The sequence below is a fragment of the Phyllobates terribilis genome, unplaced genomic scaffold, assembly GCF_046119375.1.
Source record: "Phyllobates terribilis strain yellow unplaced genomic scaffold, ASM4611937v1 Scaffold_12__6_contigs__length_324123572, whole genome shotgun sequence".
NCBI classification, from domain to species: Eukaryota; Metazoa; Chordata; class Amphibia; order Anura; family Dendrobatidae; genus Phyllobates; species Phyllobates terribilis.
Window position 1 is genome coordinate 5,607,916 of NW_027362772.1, and position 24,993 is coordinate 5,632,908.

Consider the following 24,993-nt stretch of genomic DNA (forward strand, 5'->3'; position numbering starts at 1 on the left):
AAGCTTAACAAGACGGTTTTAATGCCCCTCGGAAAAGTGGTGGAGGTCACAGTAGCTTAACAAGTCGCTTTTAATGCCCCTGAGAAGAGAAGTGGAGTTCCCAGTAGCTTAACAAGATGGTTTGAATGCCCCACGGAAGAGACGTGGAGGTCCCAGTAGCTTAACAAGACGGTTTTAATGCCCCTCGAAAAAGTGGTGGAGGTCCCAGTAGCTTAATAAGACGCTTTTACTGCCCCTCGAAAAAGTGGTGGAGGTCGCAGTAGATTAACAAGACGGTTTGAATGCCCCTTGGTAGAGACGTGGAGGGCGCAGTAGCTTAACAAGACGGTTTGAATGCCCCTTGGAAGAGACGTGGAGGTCCCAGTAGCTTAACAAGATGGTTTGAATGTCCCTCGGAAGAGACGTGGAGGTACCAGTAGCTTAACAAGATGGTTTTAATGCCCCTCGAAAAAGTGGTGGAGGTCACAGCAGCTTAACAAGACGCTTTAATGCCCCTCAGATAAGTGGTGGAGGTCCCAGTAGCTTAACAAGACGGTTTGAATGCCCCTTGGAAGAGACGTGGAGGTCCCAGTAGCTTAACAAGACGGTTTGAATGCCCCTTAGAAGAGGCGTGGAGGTACCAGTAGCTTAACAAGATGGTTTTAATGCCCCTCGGAAAAGTTGTGGAGGTCACAGTAGCTTAACAAGATGCTCTTAATGCCGCTCAGAAGAGACATGGAGGTCCCAGTAGCTTAACAAGTTGGTTTGAATGCCCCTTGGAAGAGACATGGAGGTCCCAGTAGCTTAACAAGATGGTTTGAATGCCCCTTGGAAGAGACGTGGAGGTCCCAGTAGCTTAACAAGACGCTTTTACTGCCCCTCGAAAAAGTGGTGGAGGTCGCAGTAGCTTAACAAGACGGTTTGAATGCCCCTTGGTAGAGACGTGGAGGTCCCAGTAGCTTAACAAGTGAAAATAACCTTGGCACTCAAAAAAATTCTGCTTAAGAAAATTTATTACTTATTACAGTCCATATTGATATACAGTAAACATACGTTAACGTTTCGGTCTACACGACCTTCTTCAGTTGACTGAAAAATGGACAAAATAAAGAAAACATCAACTAAAGAATACAGAAAATCTCTGTTCAAAACAACCGTATATAAACATATGTAAAAACCATACAATGTTACAAAACAACGGAGCACAGCGCAATGGGGTATGGGGGAATAGGGAGACAAATAAAGGGCAACACAAAAGGAGGGAGGAAAAGGGAAAGGCCATGTTAAGTGTAGGACCTACCCGTAAGTTCGTGTTAATGGTATAGGGGAAGATAAGTTGAAGGAGTCACTAGGACAGCCTAGGGGGAGAAAAGCGTGTAGTGCTGGGGTAAAAAACATGTTGGAGGCAGCACAACCAAAGCATACATGTGGACTAAGGAAATAGATCCAATGGCCAGATTAAGGAAAACAAGACCCGGGTATGTACCTAGTGGGTTCTTGTTTTCCTTAATCTGGCCATTGGATCTATTTCCTTAGTCCACATGTATGCTTTGTCCTAGTGACTCCTTCAACTTATCTTCCCCTATACCATTGACACGAACTTACGGGTAGGTCCTACACTTAACATGGCCTTTCCCTTTTCCTCCCTCCTTTTGTGTTGCCCTTTATTTGTCTCCCTATTCCCCCATACCCCATTGCCCTGTGCTCCGTTGTTTTGTAACATTGTATGGTTTTTACATATGTTTATATACGGTTGTTTTGAACAGAGATTTTCTGTATTCTTTAGTTGATGTTTTCTTTATTTTGTCCATTTTTCAGTCAACTGAAGAAGGTCGTGTAGACCGAAACGTTAACGTATGTTTACTGTATATCAATATGGACTGTAATAAGTAATAAATTTTCTTAAGCAGAATTTTTTTGAGTGCCAAGGTTATTTTCACATGTTACAGGGCACGGTCCCTTCTTGAGCACCACTCTAGGGTGTGCAGTGATTTTTTGATTTACCAGTAGCTTAACAAGACGGTTTGAATGCCCCTTGGAAGAGACGTGGAGGTCCCAGTAGCTTAACAAGACGGTTTTAATGCTCCTCGGAAAATTTGTGGAGGTCACAGTAGCTTAACAAGTCACTTTTAATGCCCCTGAGAAGAGAAGTGGAGGTCCCAGTAGCTTAACAAGACGGTTTGAATGCCCCTTGGAAGAGACGTGGAGGTCCCAGTAGCTTAACAAGACTGTTTTAATGCCCTTCGGAAAAGTGGTGCAGGTCCCAGTAGCTTAACAAGACAGTTTTAATGCCCCTTTGAATAGTGGTGGAGGTCGCAGTAGCTTAACAAGACGGTTTGAATGCCCCTTGGAAGAGACGTGGAGGTCCCAGTAGCTTAACAAGACAGTTTTAATGCCCCTTTGAATAGTGGTGGAGGTCGCAGTAGCTTAACAAGACGGTTTGAATGCCCCTTGGAAGAGACGTGGAGGTCCAAGTAGCTTAACAAGACTGTTTAATGACCCTCGGAAAAGTGGTGGAGGTCACATAAGCTTAACAAGACGGTTTTAATGCCCCTTTGAATAGTGGTGGAGGTCACAGTAGCTTAACAAGACTGTTTGAATGCCCCTTGGAAGAGACGTGGAGGTCCCAGTAGCTTAACTAGACGGTTTAATTACCCTCGGAAAAGTGGTGGAGGTCACATAAGCTTAACAAGACGCTTTTAATGCCCCTCAGAAGAGACGTGGAGGTCCCAGTAGCTTAACAAGACTGTTTAATGACCCTCGGAAAAGTGGTGGAGGTCACATAAGCTTAACAAGACGGTTTTAATGCCCCTTTGAATAGTGGTGGAGGTCACAGTTGCTTAAGAAGAGGGTTTGAATGCCCCTTGGAAGAGACGTGGAGGACCCAGTAGCGTAACAAGTCGGTTTTAATGCCCCTTCCAAAAGTGGTGAAGGTCGCAGTAGCTTAACAAGACGGTTAGAATGCCCCCTTGGAAGAGACGTGTAGGTCACAGTAGCTTAACAAGATGGTTTTAATGCTCCTCGGAAAAGTGGTGGAGGTCCCAGTAGCTTAACAAAATGCTTTTAATGCCCCTCGGAAAAGTGGTGGAGGTCCCAGTAGCTTAACTAGACTGTTTGAATGCCCCTTGGAAGAGACGTGGAGGTCCCAGTAGCTTAACAAGACGGTTTTAATGCTCCTCAGAAAAGTGGTGGAGGTCCCAATAGCTTAATAAGACGCTTTTAATGCCCCTCGAAAAAGTGGTGGAGGTCGCAGTAGCTTAACAAGACAGTTTGAATGCCCCTTGGAAGAGACGTGGAGGTCCCAGTAGCTTAACAAGACGGTTTTAATGCCCCTCGAAAAAGTTGTGGAGGTCACAGTAGCTTAACAAGATGCTTTTAATGCCTCTCAGAAGAGACATGGAGGTCACAGTAGCTTAACAATTTGGTTTGAATGCCCCTTGGAAGAGACGTGGAGGTCCCAGTAGCTTAACAAGACAGTTTGAATGCCCCTTTGAAGAGACGTGGAGGTCCCAGTAGCTTAACAAGACGGTTTTAATGCTTCTCGGAAAAGTGGTGGAGGTCCCAGTAGCTTAACAAGACGGTTTTAATGCCCCTCGGAAAAGTGGTGGAGGTCACAGTAGCTTAACAAGTCACTTTTAATGCCCCTGAGAAGAGAAGTGGAGGTCCCAGTAGCTTAACAAGACGGTTTGAATGCCCCTTGGAAGAGACTTGGAGGTCCCAATAGCTTAACAAGACTGTTTTAATGCCCCTCGGAAAAGTGGTCGAGGTCCCAGTAGCTTAACAAGACGGTTTTAATGCCCCTTTGAATAGTGGTGGAGGTCGCAGTAGCTTACCAAGACTGTTTGAATGCCCCTTGGAAGAGACGTGGAGGTCCCAGTAGCTTAACAAGACGGTTTGAATGCCCCTTGGAAGAGACGTGGAGGTCCCAGTAGCTTAACAAGACTGTTTAATGACCCTCGGAAAAGTGGTGGAGGTCACATAAGCTTAACAAGATGGTTTTAATGCCCCTTTGAATAGTGGTGGAGGTCACAGTAGCTTAAGAAGATGGTTTGAATGCCCCTTGGAAGAGACCTGGAGGTCCCAGTAGCTTAACAAGTCGGTTTTAATGCCCCTTGCAAAAGTGGTGGAGGTCGCAGTAGCTTAACAAGACGGTTAGAATGCCCCTTGGAAGAGACGTGGAGGTCACAGTAGCTTAACAAGATGGTTTTAATGCTCCTCGGAAAAGTGGTGGAGGTCCCAGTAGCTCAACAAGATGCTTTTAATGCCCCTCAGAAAAGTGATGGAGGTCCCAGTAGCTTAACAGGACACTTTGAATGCCCCTTGGAAGAGACGTGGAGGTCCCAGTAGCTTAACTAGACTGTTTGAATGCCCCTTTAAAGAGACGTGGAGGTCCCAGTAGCTTAGCAAGACGGTTTTAATGCTCCTCAGAAAAGTGGTGGAGGTCCCAATAGCTTAATAAGACGCTTTTAATGCTCCTCGAAAAAGTGGTGGAGGTCGCAGTAGCTTAACAAGACAGTTTGAATGCCCCTTGGAAGAGACGTGGAGGTCCCAGTAGCTTAACAAGACGGTTTTAATGCCCCTCGAAAAAGTGGTGGAGGTCACAGCAGCTTAACAAGACGCTTTTAATGCCCCTCAGATAAGTGGTGGAGGTCCCAGTAGCTTAACAAGACGGTTTGAATGCCCCTTGGAAGAGACGTGGAGGTCCCAGTAGCTTAACAAGATGGTTTTAATGCCCCTTGGAAAAGTGGTGGAGGTCGCAGTAGCTTAACAAGACGGTTTGAATGCCCCTTGGAAGAGACGTGGAGGTCCCAGTAGCTTAACAAGACGGTTTGAATGCCCCTTGGAAGAGACGTGGAGGTCCCAGTAGCTTAAGAAGGCGGTTTGAATGCCCCTTGGAAGAGACGTGGACGTCCCAGTAGCTTAACAAGACGGTTTTAATGCTTCTCGGAAAAGTGGTGGAGGTCCCAGTAGCTTAATAAGACGCTTTTAATGCCCCTCGAAAAAGTGGTGGAGGTCGCAGTAGCTTAACAAGACAGTTTGAATGCCCCTTGGAAGAGACGTGGAGGTCCCACTAGCTTAACAAGACGTTTTTAATGCCCCTCGGAAAAGTGGTGGAGGTACCAGTAGCTTAATAAGACACTTTTAATGCCCCTCAGAAAAGTGGTGGAGGTCCCAGTAGCTTAACAAGACGGTTTGAATGCCCCTTGGAAGAGACGTGGAGGTCCCAGTAGGTTAACAAGACGGTTTTAATGCCCCTTGGAAAAGTGGTGGAGATCGCAGTAGCTTAACAAGACTGTTTGAATGCCCCTTGGAAGACACGTGGAAGTCCCAGTAGATTAACAAGACGGTTTTAATGCTCCTCAGAAAAGTGGTGGGGGTCCCAGTAGCTTAACAAGATGCTTTTAATGGCCCTCGGAAAAGTGGTGGAGGTCACAGTAGCTTAACATGACGGTTTGAATGCCCTTGGAAGAGACGTGGAGGTCCCAGTAGCTTAACAAGACGGTTTTAATGCCCCTCGGAAAAGTGGTGGAGATCGCAGTAGCTTAACAAGACGGTTTGAATGCCCCTCGGAAAAGTGGTGGAGGTCGCAGTAGCTTAACAAGACGCTTTTAATGCCCCTTACAAGAGCCATACAGTACAGCATTTTAAAAATATTATTCCCATTATTGGGGAGTGGGTCTCCCACAGTCTTTGCTTATGCCTTCCAAGCAAAAGCTGACAAAAATAAGGACGGAGGAACTTTCAATAATGGCAACACGGACCACGGTCACCCTGGTGGTATAGTGGTGGTGGAGGCTGAGGATAAGGAGAAGAACATAAAACAGCCGAAATGAGGAAGCGTATACCCATGTGTGCGGCCACCACACTGCTTCTTCCTGCCTGTGTGCTGCTGGCCTCGCTCTGCATGTCCTCCTGCCACGTTGGGTCAGTTACTAGATCATCCACCACCTCCTCCTCTTCCACTTGCGCACCACAATCCTCCTCCTCACTTCCTGGCAACTGTGTCTCGTCATCGTCCACCTCTTGTGACAAATTGCCAGCGTTGACTTCCTGTGGCCATGGCTGTTCAAATATTTGGGCATCTCTACATGGGATCTCCTCTTCCACCTCTTCAAGCGGAGCAGGCGAGGGGCACAAATCTGGAAATGGACCAGTGAACAGCTCTTCAGAGAGTCCAAGTGTGGGATCAGTTGCTGTCTGACGACACTCGGCATGGTGGGAGGGAGGGGCATCAGGGTGAGGAGGAGTATGCGGTCGAGACTCACGGCTACTAAGAGTTGACCGTGTGGAAGACAGACCGGAAGTGGTGGTGCCCAGGTAACTGGAAGTATTATCTGCTATCCAATTAATAACCTGTTCACACTGATCAGTTCGCAATACTGGTGTTGTTCTGTGCTTCCCTAGTAATTCGGTCAAGAAGTGGGAGCGAGAAGATATGGCTGTTGGTTGTGGCACATTTTCACCTTGGCCACGGCCCCGTCCTCTGCATGCACCATCACCAGAACGTCCACTTCCATGTCCCTTGCCACGCGCCTTGCCCATTGTAAAGTAAGTAAAATAGCTTACACTCGCACTATCAATGGAAAAAGGGTAATAAAGTAGATTAGAACCGTGGAAGAGGAAAACCACAGTTCTATTTCTCTGGCCTACACCCGACTCTTTTAAACAATCTGAACAATCAGGGAGAAACTTTTACTGTTTTTCTTTACGGAAAAAATATCAAAAGGTGAATAATAGAGATTTTTTACCGTGGAATGGCAAAACCACAGTTATTGTTTACTGGGGTATACCAGAAAATTTTAAATAGATATATTTGCGGCTGAACAATGAGCGACACACTCAAACTGTTTATTTTTAGGCAAAAATGGCCCAAAAGTGGATAATTCAAAGATTTGACCCGTGGAACTGCAAAACCACACTTGTATTTCTTGGGCCCACACCAGACTATTTTCAACAGATATATTTGTGTCTGAACAATCAGGAGACACTACTACTGTTTTTCTTTGCGGCAAAAAAATGCCAAAAGCAGGATAATAGAGATTTTTTACCGTGGAACAGCAAAGCCACAGTTATAATTTACTGGTGTATACCAGACTATTTTCAACAGATATATTTGTGTCTGAACAATCAGGAGACACTATTAGTTTTTTTTTTTACGGTGACACATATTACTATAACTTGCACCCATAGTGCAAAAAAAAAAAAACCCTAAAAAAACACAATGGGTACTCAAATTGTTAACTAGGAGTAATGATTAGTGTGAATAATATAATAATAAAAATAATAAAATACAAAGCCATCCACAACCTGTCTCCCCCATACATCTGTGACCTAGTCTCCCGGTACTTACCTGCACGCAACCTCCGATCCTCACAAGATCTCCTGCTCTACTCCCCTCTTATCTCCTCCTCCCACACTCGTATACAAGATTTCTCCCGTGCTTCCCCCCTACTCTGGAACTCTCTACCCCAACATATCAGACTCTCGCCGACCGTGGAAACCTTCAAAAGGAACCTGAAGACCCACCTCTTCCGACAAGCCTACAACCTGCAGTAAACACCACTGCACGACCAGCTCTACCCTCACCTACTGTATCCTCACCCATCCCTCGTAGACTGTGAGCCCTCGCGGGCAGGGTCCTCGCTCCTCCTGTACCAGTCGCTGACTCGTTTTGTTAAGATTATGTAAATGCTTTTGTTATGTATATCCCTATCACATGTAAAGCGCCATGGAATAAATGGCGCTATAATAATAAATAATAATAATAATAATAATAATAATAATTTTGATTGGAGATGATCCACCCTCTGGTTCCACCACTGATCCTGAGAATGAAGGAATGGGGAATCTATCAGCTTTTTTTTTTCCTGCACAGCTGTGCTCCCAACCACCCACAGTGCAAAAAAAAAAACCTAAAAAAACAATAGGTATAACCGTACTCAAATTGATAATTGGGAGCAACGATTAGTGTGAAGGATATAATATTGTGATTGGCGATGTTCCATCCACTGATTCTGAGAATGAAGAAATGGGGAACCTATTGGCTTTTTTTCATGCACAGTTGTGCTCCCACCCATTGCGCAAAAATACCCTAAAAAAAATACCCTAAAAAAATGCACGTACTCAAATTGTTAATTGGGAGCAATGATGAGTGTGAAAGGATATAATATCTTAATTGCAAAAAGAACTTCGGCACTCCATACATGAAAATATAAGAAATATAGTATCTAGACTAATGTCACTTTGAAAAATGAAGGTTTTTTGCGCATAATTTGGCCAATTTATGTGTGCCCATCAACCACGACAAGGTCACCTTCGTATGATGGGAAACTACGCTACGCTACCACTGGATATGCCACTCTTGGGCTGTAAGCCTGTATGGACAATATGTCTTTGCTTGGGCTTTTAACCTACAATGTATGGGCTGGTAGAGCTAGTTAAAACCACCTGTGACTGAATGGGAGGGACACATGGTCAGAAAAAAGGCTGTCAAACTTCTAATAGTGTGAACACGTACCTGCTGCAATACTCCAGGAGCGGGATCCCAAAAATGATTAATAGAAAAAAGAGAGGGGTCGCTCACTGGTCTATTCGGGTGCTCTGAAGAAAAGAGTAATCTCAATTGCAAAAAGAACTTCGGCACTCCATACATGAAAATATAAGAAATATAGTATCTAGACTAATGTCACTTTGAAAAATGAAGGTTTTTTGCGCATAATTTGGCCAATTTATGTGTGCCCATCAACCACGACAAGGTCACCTTCGTATGATGGGAAACTACGCTACGCTACCACTGGATATGCCACTCTTGGGCTGTAAGCCTGTATGGACAATATGTCTTTGCTTGGGCTTTTAACCTACAATGTATGGGCTGGTAGAGCTAGTTAAAACCACCTGTGACTGAATGGGAGGGACACATGGTCAGAAAAAAGGCTGTCAAACTTCTAATAGTGTGAACACGTACCTGCTGCAATACTCCAGGAGCGGGATCCCAAAAATGATTAATAGAAAAAAGAGAGGGGTCGCTCACTGGTCTATTCGGGTGCTCTGAAGAAAAGAGTAATCTCAATTGCAAAAAGAACTTCGGCACTCCATACATGAAAATATAAGAAATATAGTATCTAGACTAATGTCACTTTGAAAAATGAAGGTTTTTTGCGCATAATTTGGCCAATTTATGTGTGCCCATCAACCATGACAAGGTCACCTTCGTATGATGGGAAACTACGCTACGCTACCACTGGATATGCCACTCTTGGGCTGTAAGCCTGTATGGACAATATGTCTTTGCTTGGGCTTTTAACCTACAATGTATGGGCTGGTAGAGCTAGTTAAAACCACCTGTGACTGAATGGGAGGGACACATGGTCAGAAAAAAGGCTGTCAAACTTCTAATAGTGTGAACACGTACCTGCTGCAATACTCCAGGAGCGGGATCCCAAAAATGATTAATAGAAAAAAGAGAGGGGTCGCTCACTGGTCTATTCGGGTGCTCTGAAGAAAAGAGTAATCTCAATTGCAAAAAGAACTTCGGCACTCCATACATGAAAATATAAGAAATATAGTATCTAGACTAATGTCACTTTGAAAAATGAAGGTTTTTTGCGCATAATTTGGCCAATTTATGTGTGCCCATCAACCACGACAAGGTCACCTTCGTAAGATGGGAAACTACGCTACGCTACCACTGGATATATAATATCTTGATTGGCGATGGTCCGACCTGTGGTTCCGCCACCGATCCCAAGAATGAAGGAATTGAGAACCTGTAAGCTTTTTTTTTCCTGCACAGCTGTGCTCCCAACCACCCACCCATAGTGCAAAAAATAAAAAAAACAATAGATCCAACTGTACTCAAATTGTTAAATTGGGAGTGTGAAAAAAATAATGCATCCACTTCTTTCTAAATTAGGCTGTCAGACCCCCAAGAATGACATCCTAGTAATATGCCATGACTTATACCTCTTTAAATGTATGCAAAGGATAAACCTGGATATCCAGGTATACGTTCTATTGATTGATTTCTATAAGGGCCTATTTCCACATGTAAATGTGTATCTGCTACGGACATGAATGATCGGCTGCAGCCCTTCCACTTGGCCAGTCAATGGATCCGCAAATCACAACAAGTAATTCAAGGAAATGGAAAAGTAAAAAAAAAAATTCTAGTAACATTGCATAGCGTACCGGCGATTGCGCTATTTAACTTGCCATCAGTGATTGACGGCATATAAATGGTTAAACAGCAGTGATTGACGCTCCGCTCTGGCCGCTGCTGTTACAGCAAGATGTCAGCTGTGTAGGATGGGGGCTCTGCTCCTGAGCCCACCCGAAACAGCAATCCAATGGACGGTTTCACACACCACATTATCCAGTGGTGTTTAATTTGCTTTCCTATTTAGGAAACAAAACCGTTTTAATAACGTTTTCCTTCTCTGGTATCTAGGAGCCATTTCAGCTATTTGTAAAGGGAATCTGTCAGCAGGTTTTTCTTGGCTATTCTGAGAGCAGCATGATGGGGTGAGCGCCACACTAGGAGTAGGACCACCGAGCCCAGAGCTATTGCAAGACGTGCAGACAATATATACCAGGTATGAATGAATCCAATACAACATTATTGTTACTTAGGAATTAACCTACTTGGATATAATACATCCCTTGATATATGTATATACCAAAAGCTCATTATCTTGGGAATGCCTATATTGGCTTTTATTATTTGGGATTATATCCTTTTACTATGTGACCTAGGATATACTATCAGTACTATCAGTATGCATTAGCACAATTGGAGCTACTACTATTTAGCCCTGGTGTCTGCAATTCAAATATTTACATTATACCTCCTCACTATTATATGGTATTACTATATATATGTGTGTGTGCTCTTTTCTTTGCCGCCATGTACCCAAATTGTTATAATAAAGGTCTTTTTTAACACATTGACCCCTTGTCGGATGTACTATATATTGGTTGTTGTTGAGAGCAGCATGATGTAGAGACAAAGACCCTGATTCTAGGGACGTCTCACTTACAGGGCTGCTGGTTGTAGTTTTGATAAAAATCACACTTTTATTAGCAGAAGATTATCACTAGAGGACTAGTAAACCTGCAGCCAGGTAGTCCAACCACGCCCCCCACCACTGATTGGCAGTTTATATACAGTGTACACAGAAAGCGGCCAATCAGTGGTGTGGGTGGGGTTATTATACAGAGCTCAGCATTCAGAGATCTGCATGAGAAAAAAACCCTGCAATTTTATCAAAATAACACCAAGCAGCCCAGTAAGTGATACATCATTGGAATCAGGGCCTCGGATTATGCTGCTCTCAAATGGGGTAGCAAAAAGCTGCTGACATATTCCATTTAAAGGGGCAGCTGCTACTAAATCCAGACATGGTGCAAAATGTAAATTTTGCTGCAGATTTACTGCTGTAGATTTTTAATTCCTAAAAATCCCTGTAGATTCAGAGGATCTCAACCTTTTCAATGCAAATTATTTTCAAGACTTATTCACAGATATTATGAAATATTACAGTAGAAATTAAAAAAAAAAAAAAAAAGCACAATACCTAAACCCCCTCCTTGGGAAAAATATACGGCAAGTATAAGAAAGACAAAAATGTATTCTGGAGTCATATTGAAGTGTAAATAGACTTGTAACCATACAATGTAAAAGAGCAGCGAATGTAGGTAGGATCCACTGGATCTATATAAGAGGAACGTTTTCCAAAGCTGATCTTCTGAGCCCACCGCTATGCTGGCTGGGCCGGCATTGTTATCGTCAGCACCTGGAATATACGTCACGTTTTACTGCAGCTCATAGAACCAAATGATAAGACACAGAGCAGTGCGAGGCTTGTGACTCGCTATACACAAAATATACGACATGTTTGATGAATGGCATAAAGGAAAGCCGATGCATTCAGATGTCTCTGGGCAACTATATGTTGTGATAGATAAGTTCCTGTCAGGGTGAGGGGCAGCATCCTATCTGCTCACTCATCATGACAGGTTTACAGCATGTTGACTCATGGATGTGATCAGTCAGTCAATCGATGACATAGATGCACGTTCTTGATTCCGACAGGTAGGTCAGAGATGTCCGTCTAAAACAGTTTACCTTCACCCATCTAGGATGGATGGCTGCTGACATCGTTGGCCATTATGTCCATACGCAATTATTATCCCCTAATTGTGATGTACAGTACAAATTTATATTGTGGTATCGTGTTAGCCAGAAAATTTGATGTAAATACCTTTATGCCCAAAAATGGCAAAAGTATTCTCGGAGTGATCCCTTTATTGGCTAACCAGAAAGAAAAATAAATAAATATATATATATATACAAACTTACAGAGCACACAGGCTCCTTCTTCAGGCAGGATTACAAATATTATGAATTCATGTGTAATATTGCCTGAAGAAGGAGCCTCTGTGCTCTGAAAGCTTGCATATATATATTTTTTTTCTGGTTAGCCAATAAAGGTATCACTCCGAGAATACTTTTGCCATTTTTGGGCATAAAAGTATTCACATAGAATTATCCCCTAATTAAAACAATTTATTTTTGGTAAATAAATGTATACATTTTTTTAAATTTTATTTTATACATTTTCTCAGAGAACCTCTTTAAGAAGGAGATTTCAGAATGGGCTATAAGACATGTCCAGCTTTGCTTTATTGTCTCATCTTACTGTCCTTGTTGAACTGAGCTCCACTTTGTTCTTGGATGATATTGTAAGGAATGAAGACGTCTAGATGATACAAATCGGGACGTCTGACTATTCTGTCTTCACCCAAGTCCAACACAAGAGATCTAGCAGAAGACTGTAAAGAGAAGACCAGCGTGGTAACAACGCTTATGTCGCTGAATGCTTCTGTACGGGAAAGAAAGTTGTAACCAACAAGTGCACAAAAATCTAAACTTTTATCTTGATACGTGGCCAACTAGAAGTTACTGTGTAGCTCCACACGTCTCATACATTAAATCTGACACGTGGAGGAATTGCTCACAGAAAATGCTGAAAAATATTTTTTAGGATTCACACTGCATTAAAAGGGGTTGTCCACCACTTTAATACTAATGGAATATCCTTAGGATAGGTCATCAATATTAAAGTGCCAGGCAACCCCTTTAAGTGAGGCATAATGAATGGTACCAGAATTTCAGATAATGTAGCCTTCATTAGGCAGAAGGCCCACTCGGTTATATGAAGAAATCTGGGGTCCCCAAAAGCAAACCCAGTAATCACCAGATTCCCGTGTGGTGACTACTTAATCTGCTTTTTGGGAAGACCAGAACTGACCCCTATATTTAACCAAGTGGGTCCCCTTAAGCTACATTATCCTGTCTGATGAAGGCTACATTAGCTGAAACATTCTTAATCTTCATTATGCCTTATTTAACGCAATGTGAATCATGGACATGAGAAAAATCAAATTAAAAAATAAATACATTTAAAGCATTTTCTGTGCGATTCCTCCAAATGTCGCATTAATATAGAAAAAATAAAGAGCGGCGTGTTCTACACTATTGCAACAAACCTCTTTCATCATTTATATCATCATTATAACATCATTTATATGCACCAGCACCATGGAATCAATGACACTATATAATTAAATAATAATAATAATATATACATCTTCCCACCAGCTTGTTTTCCCTCTATCTCCTCTCTGGATCTATGAAGCCAGAACTGTCAAAGAAGAGGTGATGGTGGAGATGGAGGGGAAACAAGCAGGGGGGGAGGCTTATATAAATGACTGGTCCCGCCGTGAAGCACTGGGCGTCTGTGCTTGGTTTGAACAGTCGTTCTCTGCTGACAGTCGTTTACAGAGATCTTCTTTCCCATTCCAACAGCTTGCAAACAACCCACCATGGTATGAAAAAAAAAATGATATCATCATCATCCAGCAAATATGTCACAGCTGCCAGCAATTGGCTACTGTGGACACATCAAAGCTGTGATGATAAAAGTTGGCAGAGGAGGACCGGTAGCACGAGGTTGGCACAGACTTAATAAGGGAAGACTATTGGAAATCACATGAAATACAAAAAGGTCACAATCCTAAACCACATCTAAGGGTCTCACCACTTTAGGTAAAGCGATTTCAGCCACCAGAAAACTTGGGTGTCCTACAGGAGGTTCCGCCACAATCATGTAATCTGGTTTCACGGGTGAACTGATACAAAAAAAGGAAGGAAGCAGTATATTGCAAGGGTACACCATCAATTTATGATCTGTTGGGGTCAATCTCTAATATAATAAAGGGGCACTGATGCTGGTAATGAGGAATAGCCCCTTTCACAGTCATTCCCTGCACACTGGCATCATGGCCTCCACTGTGCAGCGGAACGACAGCATAGATCCAGCAAAGTGAATGGGCTTAGCTGCAGTTCTCCTGCACAGTGAATATCCGGGTAGCTGCCCCACACCAGCATATTCTTTAAAAAGGGCAGCTGGGTTACTTTCAGACTGCAGCCTCCTTATTCTTGGAGTCCAACAAGTTGGATATCCTATATCTTTTGTAAGATGGGATTCTAAAAAAAGTAAATGCATGCATTAAACCTCAAAGTAACCCAAACCTTTCAACTTCTGAGATGAGGGACTTGCTTGGAGTTAGCTGGGAGGGTCTGTAGGAAAAAAATAAAGAACATAAAGGCATAATAGTTAAAACAAAAAAAAAAACAATGTCCACATTGTTCTTGCACCATAACAAGCCATTCTGCAACTTCCCCCATCTGTTGGGTATAACCCATCACCACGAGGAGTGGCGCTCCCCCATCTGTTGGGTATAACCCATCACCTCAAGGAGTGGCACTCCCCCATCTGTTGGGTGTAACCCATCACCACAAGGAGTGGCGCTCCCCCATCTTTTGGGTGTAACCTATCACCACAAGGAGTGGAGCTCCCCCATCTGTTGGGTGTAACCCATCACCACGAGGAGTGGCACTGCCCCATCTGTTGGGTATAACCCATCACCACGAGGAGTGGAACTCCCCCATCTGTTGGGTATAACCTATCACCTCAATGAGTGGTGCTCCCCCATCTGTTGGGTATAACCCATCACCACGAGGAGTGGAGCTCCCCCATCTGTTGGGTGTAACCCATCACCACGAGGAGTGGCGCTCCCCCACCTGTTGGGTGTAACCCATCACCACGAGGAGTGGCTCTCCCCCATCTGTTGGGTGTAACCCATCACCACGAGGAGTGGCGCTCCCCCATCTGTTGGGTATAACCCATCACCTCAAGGAGTGGCGCTCCCCCATCTGTTGGGTATAACCCATCACCTCAAGGAGTGGCACTCCCCCATCTGTTGGGTGTAACCCATCACCACAAGGAGTGGAGCTCCCCCATCTGTTGGGTGTAACCCATCACCACGAGGAGTGGCGCTCCCCCATCTGTTGGGTATAACCCATCACCTCAAGGAGTGGCGCTCCCCCATCTGTTAGGTATAACCCATCACCACGAGGAGTGGAGCTCCCCCATCTGTTGGGTGTAACCCATCACCATGAGGAGTGGCGCTCCCCCATCTGTTGGGTGTAACCCATCACCACGAGGAGTGGCGCTCCCCCATCTGTTGGGTGTAACCCATCACCACGAGTAGTGGCGCTGCCCCATCTGTTGGGTATAACCTATCACCAGGAGGAGTGGCGCTCGTCATACTTTGTGTCTCTAGGGGAAATGTGGTATTATAAGACATTCAATCAATTGAATGGCCGACCATGTACTGCATGGATGAGCGAGGAACATCAGAGAAGAAGCCGCCGATGCTCAACAGCAGCCTACTCTGTCGTCTTTTACAGACTGTATGCCATAGACTTGTACCTTAGAGTTGGGACTTACCCCATTATGTCCATTTCCTGAATCATCGGTTTTGATTTGGTTCTGATATTCTGTTCAAAAATGGATCCCAGGAACTTCCGATTTTTCAGCATTTTTCACTCTGAAGGGAAACCATAGATGATAAATAGGGTCGGACTGGAACTGAAACTCAGGCCTGGCATGTGAGAGCACGCAGGCCCGTCCGACGCGCGTTGAATGTGAAATATTTTCGTGAATGATTTGGGTATATGTCACAATAAAAATTGCTGCAAACTGCACTTTATCATCGATAGACAAAAACTGACATAATGTAAAATATAAACTTCCCTCCAGGAAAATGTTAATTTCTTTCAACTGGAGGGACGGACATATTTGTAATATAGAGCTCCAAGTTCCCAAAAACGCTGTTTGATAGTACCAGGAAAAGTGAATCCTTGCAGATTTGAAGCAGTTTCATGTCTATTCTTTCAGTATTTTTGCAGCGTTTCTAAAGAACGGGAAAAAAAAATCTCAAAAAAAGCAATATCAAGGGGATTTTCCTGCCGAGCGACACGTTTTTTGTGCAGAAATGTTCTTCCCTTTCTTTTTTGTTTATATTTTGTGTTATACACTAGTGGCCAAAATTGAGGCAACACCTTCAGTTTTTCACCATCACCAATATTTAATGGAAGTTTTCACTGACCTACTTACTTGTACACACGCCCTCTTCTGCGATATGTATTCTATGTTGGTTTATAGTGACCTGGGTGTGATTTAAGACAGATATTGTGCGATTAAAATGCGGTTTTTATATTTTAAAGCCAGTTTGTCATCAGAAGGTAAGCAATTACATGTTTTCGTTCTCAAAGTGTGTAAGCGGTTTCAAGAGACTGGTTCGATAAAGAATAAACCAGGTAGAGAAAGGAAGAAGGCTACAAGTCCTCAGACTGATAGAAGAATTGTTAGAATCGCCCTAAATAACAGGTTATAAACGGCTGTTAACATCAACAAGGAGCTTGTCAACACCGGAGTGACAGTGTCTGATCGGACGGTTCGACGACGATTGGTAAATGCAGGGTTAAGAGCCAGAATACCAGGTAAAAAGCCATTTTTGAAAACCTCACAGTGTCAGAAACGTCTGCAGGGGCCAAAGAACATTGTAAATGGACCATTGAACAATGGAGAAATGTTATATGGAGCGATGAGACACGCATATCCATCTTTGGCAGCGACGGTGTCTGCTACGTTCGACGACGACCTGGAGAGGACTGGTTGCCAGAGGGTACAATACCCACCATGAAGCCTCCTCTGAGTGTTATGGTAGGGGGCTGCGTGTCCAGAGATGCAGGTGGTCGGCTGCAGGTAATTGAAGGAACAGTTAATGCTGAAAAGTACATCAAGGAAGTCCTTCAGCCTAAACTCATTCCTTCGGCACACGATGTATTTGGTGAAGGGACACCGTTTATTTTAAGATGGAGCCCCATGTCATACAGCTAAAAAATGTCTCTCTTGGTTCAAGGACAAAAATGTCCAGCTATTGAATTGGCCAGGAAACAGCCCAGATCTCAATCCTATTGAGAATCTCTGGGCTCGGCTCAAAAGAGCGGTGTCAAAACAGCGGGCTTCACACAAGCAGGAACTCATTGCAGCCATCATCAAATCATGGCTTCATATCATCACACCATCTGATTTACACAAACTGGTAGATAGCATGCCAAGTAGATGCCAGGCCGTCATCAAGACCGAGGGCTATCCAACTGAGTATTAACATTTAGTGTTAGATATGAAAATAGGACAAATCAATGGCTTTTCTCCCACAGTCATCTGAGTAACAATAGTGTCCAATTTGTTGACAAATTAACAAATTTCCTGCTAATATTGTGTTTCTATATGAGATTTTATTTCTACTTAAAAACTTTACTGTGAAATCAAAAACATTCATGAAATTTGTATTGGTATTGGCAAAATGCTAAAAATTCATAAATCTTGGGGGTGTTGCCTCAATTTTGGCCACTAGTGTATAGAGTTCCTCAGTATATTTATATGTTGTCCCCCATCACCTTTTTCATCTCTCCTTACAAGTATGCCTTGTATCTTAATTAAAACATGGTAGTAAGTAGCATATTAAACCCTTTTATAATGGGTAGTGTAGAATCGCTGCATATTTCAGGGTTATGCGCTCCTGAGGACTCATTAGTGCTGCCCTCCTCAGGCGAAACCTGGTTGTGACCTCGTATAATATGGGGCTAGCCGGTCTCACCTACCAGTTTGGGTCACAAACCCTTTTTCGTTTGCTTTGATGTTTTACTCATTGTTTATTACGTTTACACCCCAAATCTCTCCTAATCCTGGAGATCAAACCTATGAAAGCAATTTATGAATGATCGTAACACCTCTATGAAGGGTAATTATCATCTCCTTCATAAATATACATTTATATGTATAAATACATATGTGGTCAATGCATAGTACTGGCACATGACTTATCACTTTCCAGGACCTTACAAAGCACCAGGAACATTTATAACAAGCGGAGGTGAAGTGATTCTGGCAACTTAATAGGAAAGGATTCTTTACAGTTAGAGCAGTCAGACTGTGGAATGCCAACCACAAGATATAGTAATGGCAGATAGTATAACAGCATTTATAGAAGGGCTGGATACTTTTTTAACAAAACATGACATTTTGGGTTATAAATAATCTAGTAATAGAAAATTTATAACTTTGGAGATAGACCTAGGACATTAAAGTTCAAACTTTTTCAACCTATGTAACTATGCAAGTATGCAGAATGCACATTAGGAAAATGCTTGAAATGCAATTCCTTATAATATTATTTTACAAGTAATTTCCTCTTAATTTTCTGCTTTGTAAAGTGCTAGTTATAAGCCCAATCTATGGATCTAAAAAGTGCAAAACACTCCTGAAACACTTGTACGTATGTTCTATAATCTGTATTTCTTATGGTGCCTAAGGGAAGCCGTAATGATAAGACTCCTGCTTGGTATCAAGTACAATTATTTGCCTCCATAATGAAAGTGAATTACCAATGATGAAAGGGTTAATACTTGGACCCTGCATCAGTAATAGCCCTTGTAGTAACCATGACAACTATTGTGAGGGCATAAACAAGTGTCATAAAGAAGATTCCATAAAAGAATGCCGCACTGCCATGATCAACGCCATTACTGATGATGCGCCTGAGGACCTTGAGCTTGACCACCCCACGTAATGTGCCAACGTTGGTGTAATTTGGAGGTTCTAGCAGGGAAAGGGGTTGTCTTCTTAGACACCCCGGGGGCATGGGAAGGTAACAGAGGGGGGGGTCCCCAAAACAGGATCCCCTTCTGTTACTATGTACAAAGAGCTGCTCTTCTTTGGGAGTTCATGGATGGATCCTTGACTTTAATGGGTGATAAATTGGGAGGGGGGGGATACTCATCCTATTAGGGGTTATCCATAATGAGCAACCCCTGTAACCAAGTGCCCAACTTCTTGAGAGACGGAGCTGGATCTGTAAGGGAGAAGTGGTAGATCCACCTGGGAAATCAGATCAACTAAATTCGTTCCAGCAATAAATGTGGTGACAGATATCGCAGCTATCACATTAATAGTCTATATTTGTTATGTCGTTCTCTGTAAATATGTACAAATTCTAAAACTCCGTCATATATCGGCACTAACTCTCTAAGCCCAAGGGAAGGGCAGCCCTCGAGCCATGGTTCCCTAGAGGTTTCCTCCACAGGGGGTTTTCCTCTCCTGAGCGCTGGAGGGTGACTCTTCGTGAGTCGAGGGTTGTGCCATTTTCGGTGTCATGTAAATTTAAATAAAGTTGAGAATGTTTGACACCTAATTGCAATGATTTGTGTATTTATTTTGTATGTGTCTGATTCATTTTGTTTGGGAGTCGGGGTCCATCACACATCACTGAGTCATACGTCTGGACATCTGCCGCCAGCAGTTTTGCACCAGGGGTTGCCCCTGCTCTGGGGAGTTTGATGGAGCAGAGAAGACAAGAATTACAGCACTCATCCTCAGAATAAGGACTTCTCTTACAGTACTACAAGCAGCTTCCTCACCTCATTCACACAGTGAGTATTTTGGGCACTAATTTACAGCAGTATTTGTAAGCTGAAGACCAGAGGGGAACAAACACAGTAAAAAATAGTAACTGAAACACTTTCACCTCTTCTGTTTTGGATCCACTCCTGGCGTCTGCTAACAAATACTGATGCAAAATATCGCCATGGAAGTGCCCTAAATTCTTACTGACTGATTTGACTGTTTGAGTTGCAGTCAAGCAACAGAGGTTGCAAGCGTTAAAGGAGTTTTCTGGTCTCAAAAACCCCTGTCCCCCTTGCCATTTTTCTCTATCCTGAACCTGTGCTTCCTGCCCCGATCTCAGACTGTCTGACCTAGTCCTTGTCTTCGCTTTCCTGTGTCTGGTACCCTGGTACCTCCGGAATGCTGCTGCAGTCCCGGGGACTGCACTGAAGTTCTACCTGGTGTCTACTGGCGGCCCAGTCTATCCTCACCACCAAAGGTTCTAGTGGAGACCCAGTAGACACCTAGTCACAACCCTCCCGTGGGGCAGTGGGTCCATATCCACCAGTGTTACACCCACATAGCAAATGTGGTACCAATATTCAAGAACGGGATAATATCTGAGCCTGGAATTTATAGGCAGGTAAGTTTAACTTGTACTGTGGGCAACATCTTTGAGGGTTTTCTAAGAGATACTAACCTGGAGCACCTCAATAAGAATAACCTAAACATATGATTATGAGGGATCTGTCCTGCAAACTAATCTGAAAAGATTCTATGGGGAGGTAAGTTCTAGGTTGGACCAGGGAAACTTAGTGGTTTTCGTCTATCTGGACTTTTCAAAGGCATTTGATACAGTGCCATACAACAGGTTAGTACATAAAAATGTTCAATATATTATATGGTAAACTTGCTCCACGAAAGAACAAGTCCTTGTGTTGGAAAAATCAAGGAAAATATCAGTGATGCGGTCGTTACCTCTTGACAGCTCCATTTCGTACTTGTTCTCTAGTCCCTCCATGGCCACGGTGATAAAAAATTCCCTGAGAAGCTCATTATTCTAATAAAAAAAATACAAAGTAAGGAGCTGACACAAAGGAGAGCAGACAGCTCGTATGTCGGAATAAGCAATTGCAGTTACCTTAATTTTCTCAAAGAAGGTGCCATTAATCACTATGTCGTACGCCGTGCAGCCGCCTCCACCTGTAGGACAAAGTGCACCAGGACTTAGATACTTTGCGATGCCGAATCAATCCATTGACCTTAGTTGGGCTGCTATGAATAATTAGCATAAGTTCTTAAAGGGGAATCCAAGTAGTGGGCAATCCCTTTAAGTCTCAAATCTAAACCAAAAAAGTTCAAAAGACAACAACAAACTTTATTCCGCAGACTGGAAGTGGACCTACCAGAACCTGTGGAGACGGCACCTTTGATCATTGAGGATTAGTAAGTTGTAATACTTGCTATTTTATCCCCTTTAAGGATATCTCTGGACTACCCCTTTAAAAAGAGACGTGCTGTATTAAAAAAAACCGTACTATTATCAACTTCAACGTGGGGCTCTCCAAGGCTCATGGGGACTCGATAGCCGGAGGGATCATCAGATTCCAGGATGCTGACTAACTCCTGCTCCGTCAGGTCCGGGGGCGCTGAGATCTGGTTCGACTTGCAGATGTTAATAAAGATTTTGGTATTTTTGGATGTGCGAGTTTTAATGCAGAAACCTACCAGAAATAAAAACAAAAAGTGAACAAAAACACAATAAAATCGGCAAAAGCCAAGCAGCATTTACATGTAACCAACTGTATAAGAAAAAACGATGTGACCCCCCACGTTGGTTGCATCATGTGACCGTTGCAGTCATTAAGACCCCACTGTGGTATCTGTCGCATAATATGCACAAAGTAATCTGGATAATAATCAGAGGACGCCCATCTCACTCGGCTGGGGTCTGATCTGTCTGCTTTCTGGTAAGTTCGGTATTCTGCTCTGTATCTCCTGTTTGGCCTGAAATGAGGCAATAAGTGAGAATCAGTGAGTAACATGAACAGGATGGTTCTGCAAACAGATTTTTCCTGCACCAAAATAGTACAACTGTGAGGGGTCTAAAGCCAACAATACACATTAGGTAAATGTTGGAGACTGCCGCGCCCCCAGCGGCTGACGGAGGAGACATTCACCCGGTGATTGCTGGCCTCTCCAATTCATCTTTCATACCTTCATCAGCATCTGTTCATACAGCGCTTCCTCCATGTTTGTGTTCATTTCTGCAGACAGCAGCGACTTGTCAGACGCCATTTTTTCGGTCAAAGACAGAAGCTCAGGGTTCTTGTTTTATAAGAGAAAACCTGAAAAATGAAAATATGTATTAATCTTCTCCACAGACAACGACAAGGGGAGAGTGCGGGAGCCCGACGGCCCACGACACGAGGGGGGGGCGTGGGAGCCCGACGGCCCACGACACGAGGGGGGGTGCGGGAGCCCGACGGCCCACGACACGAGGGGGAGGCGCGGGAGCCCGACGGCCCACGACACGAGGGGGGGGCGCGGGAGCCCGACGGCCCACGACACAAGGGGGGGGCGCGGGAGCCCGACGACCCACGACACGAGGGGGAGGCGCGGGTGCCCGACGGCCCACGACACGAGGGGGGGCGCGGGAGCCCGACGGCCCACGACACGAGGGGGAGGCGCGGGAGCCCGACGGCCCACGACACGAGGGGGGGGCGCGGGAGCCCGACAGCCCACGACACGAGGGGGGGGCGCGGGAGCCCGACAGCCCACGACACGAGGGGGTGGCGCGGGAGCACGACAGCCCACGTCACGAGGGGGGGGCGCGGGAGCCCCACAGCCCACAACACAAGGGGGGGGCGCGGGAGCCCGACAGCCCACGACACGAGGGGGGGGCACGGGAGCCCGACAGCCCACGACACGAGGGGGTGGCGCGGGAGCACGACAGCCCACGTCACGAGGGGGGGGCGCGGGAGCCCAACAGCCCACAACACAAGGGGGGGGCGCGGGAGCCCGACGGCCCACGACACGAGGGGGGGGCGCGGGAGCCCGACAGCCCACGACACGAGGGGGGGCGCGGGAGCCCGACAGCCCACGACACGAGGGGGGGGCGCGGGAGCCCGACAGCCCACGACACGAGGGGGGGCGCGGGAGCCCGACAGCCCACGACACGAGGGGGTGGCGCGGGAGCCCGACAGCCCACGTCACGAGGGGGGGGCGCGGGAGCCCGACAGCCCACAACACAAGGGGGGGGCGCGGGAGCCCGACAGCCCACGACACGAGGGGGTGCGGGAGCCCGACAGCCCACGACACGAGGGGGGGGCGCGGGAGCACGACAGCCCACGTCACGAGGGGGGGGCGCGGGAGCCCGACAGCCCACGACACGAGGGGGGGCGCGGGAGCCCGACAGCCCACGACACGGGGGGGGGAGCCCGACAGCCCACGACACGGGGGGGGGGAGCCCGACAGCCCACGACACGAGGGGGGGGCACGGGAGCCCGACAGCCCACGACACGAGGGGGGGGCGCGGGAGCCCGACAGCCCACGACACGAGGCGGGGGAGCCCGTCAGCCCACGACACGGGGGGCGGGAGCCCGACAGCCCACGACACGAGGGGGTGCGGGAGCCTGACAGCCGACGACATGAGGGGGTGCGAGACCCTGACAATAATGGGAGTGGGATTCTGCACACCTACAGCTAGCTACTTATTGTCCTGAATGTAGTAATCACCTTGGCACATTCCCATCTTCTTACCTGTAGTACAGACGCCAAACACCACTACTCTGACTGCAATCACCCAGCTACAGCGTCACCACGCCTCAGCAGCAGCGGAGCGTCTAGATTGGAGTTGATGTCTTGAGGGGGAGGAGTGATTTCATGGAATCATGACGTCACCGGAAGGGGCGGGGCTTCCTTAGTCCAGTCAGTGGACACTATTCCACCTGCAGCTGCAGCAGTGCGCACATTGTGCTGGGACAGGAGGACTGGTGATGAGGAGCTCGTGTTCTGCGTTGTGCTGTGAGGACTGAGGCGGAGAGAACTGACCATGTGAATAAATGCTGTGCTGGCAAAAAGGGGGGTGGTGTGAGGGGCATCCAGGGGGCTGTGTGGGTGGTGTGAGGGGGCCAGGGGTAGCGGCAATTCTGCTGCAGAAACACTTAAAAACGCTTGGTAGAAGGTTTGCCATGTTCCCCAATGAACGCAAGCACTAACGCAGCACTAACAATTATTTTGCGGAAGCGCGGCGCTTTCGCCGCCATTGACTTGCATTGGAACACATGGAATCCGCATCACTGGATCTGTACATGCAGATTCCATGAGTTTCAATGTGCGGATGGTACCCGGGTTTGGAGAAGAGGAGACTCTCCTCCGGACCAGGGTACCATAGAACCTGTAAAAAAAGAATAAAATAAAAAATAAATATTATACTTACCTTCTGATGGCCCCCGGTGTCTTTATCCGATGCGTCCTGGCTTGCCGGCAGCTCGCGATGGTCTGAAAAGGACCTGCCGTGACGTCATTAAGTCATGTGATGGGTCATGCGGCCGCTGACGTCGGCAGGCCATCAGAAGGTAATTATATATTTATTTTTTAACATTCTTTTACGGTCACTCTATATAAATCCATGCCGGTTGCATGGATTTATATAGTGTGACCAAGTTGTCAAGCACTTTCCAAGTGATGCTAAAATCGCTTGTCAACCCGCATGCGGAAATGCAAGTAGAACGCTTCACATCAGCAAGTCCCTGGCAGGAAAAACGCATGTACAATCCGCATGTACAATCCACATGCGTTTTTTCTGCCAGGGAGAAGCAGAAACGCTCAAAAAAAATCCGGAGCATTTCTGCATCGTGGGCACATAGCCTTACATTAATTGTATGACTCAATACTGAGCACACGTAACCATCTATACACAGCGGGAGGCCGCATATAGCCATCTATACACAGCAGGAGGCCACACGTAGCCATCTATACACAGCGGGAGGCTTCACGGCGTCATCTATACACAGCGGGAGGCCGCACGGCGACCTCCCCAGAGACAGCAGGAGGCCGCACGGCGCCATCTATACACAGCGGGAGGCCGCACGATGCCATCTATACACAGCATGGGGCTGCACAATGCCACCTATACACAGCAGGAGGCCGCACG

The 24,993-nt window shown here is 45.5% G+C and overlaps 1 protein-coding gene and 1 long non-coding RNA gene across 2 annotated transcripts; both read right to left on the reverse strand.

Moving 5' to 3' along the window:
* Positions 1–14,114: 14,114 nt before the first annotated feature.
* Positions 14,115–15,921, reverse strand: LOC141172920 (uncharacterized). Its single transcript, XR_012252548.1, has 3 exons — positions 15,834–15,921; positions 14,573–14,620; positions 14,115–14,169 (listed from the first exon to the last, which is right to left on the reverse strand). It is a non-coding gene; the product is annotated as an uncharacterized lncRNA (long non-coding RNA).
* A 573-nt stretch (positions 15,922–16,494) lies between these two features.
* On the reverse strand, positions 16,495–23,687 carry LOC141172921 (PIH1 domain-containing protein 1-like). Its single transcript, XM_073657537.1, has 7 exons — positions 23,598–23,687; positions 22,053–22,183; positions 21,776–21,842; positions 21,374–21,559; positions 20,977–21,038; positions 20,814–20,895; positions 16,495–16,554 (listed from the first exon to the last, which is right to left on the reverse strand). The coding sequence occupies exons 2-7, from the start codon at positions 22,131–22,133 to the stop codon at positions 16,535–16,537; spliced, it is 498 nt and encodes a 165-aa protein (XP_073513638.1). The 5' UTR covers positions 22,134–22,183; positions 23,598–23,687; the 3' UTR covers positions 16,495–16,534.
* Between the last annotated feature and the right edge of the window lie 1,306 nt (positions 23,688–24,993).

Bases quoted from the DNA above. Each gene is read 5' to 3' on its own strand.
- LOC141172921 (XM_073657537.1), bottom strand. From the start codon at position 22,133: ATGGCGTCTGACAAGTCGCTGCTGTCTGCAGAAATGAACACAAACATG. The intron at 20,896-20,976 runs GTAACTGCAATT...TTTTTTTATTAG, and splicing joins CCTTCTTTGAGAAAATTAAG to AATAATGAGCTTCTCAGGGA. The intron at 16,555-20,813 runs GTAACGACCGCA...AATCACACCCAG, and splicing joins CGAAATGGAGCTGTCAAGAG to GTCACTATAAACCAACATAG.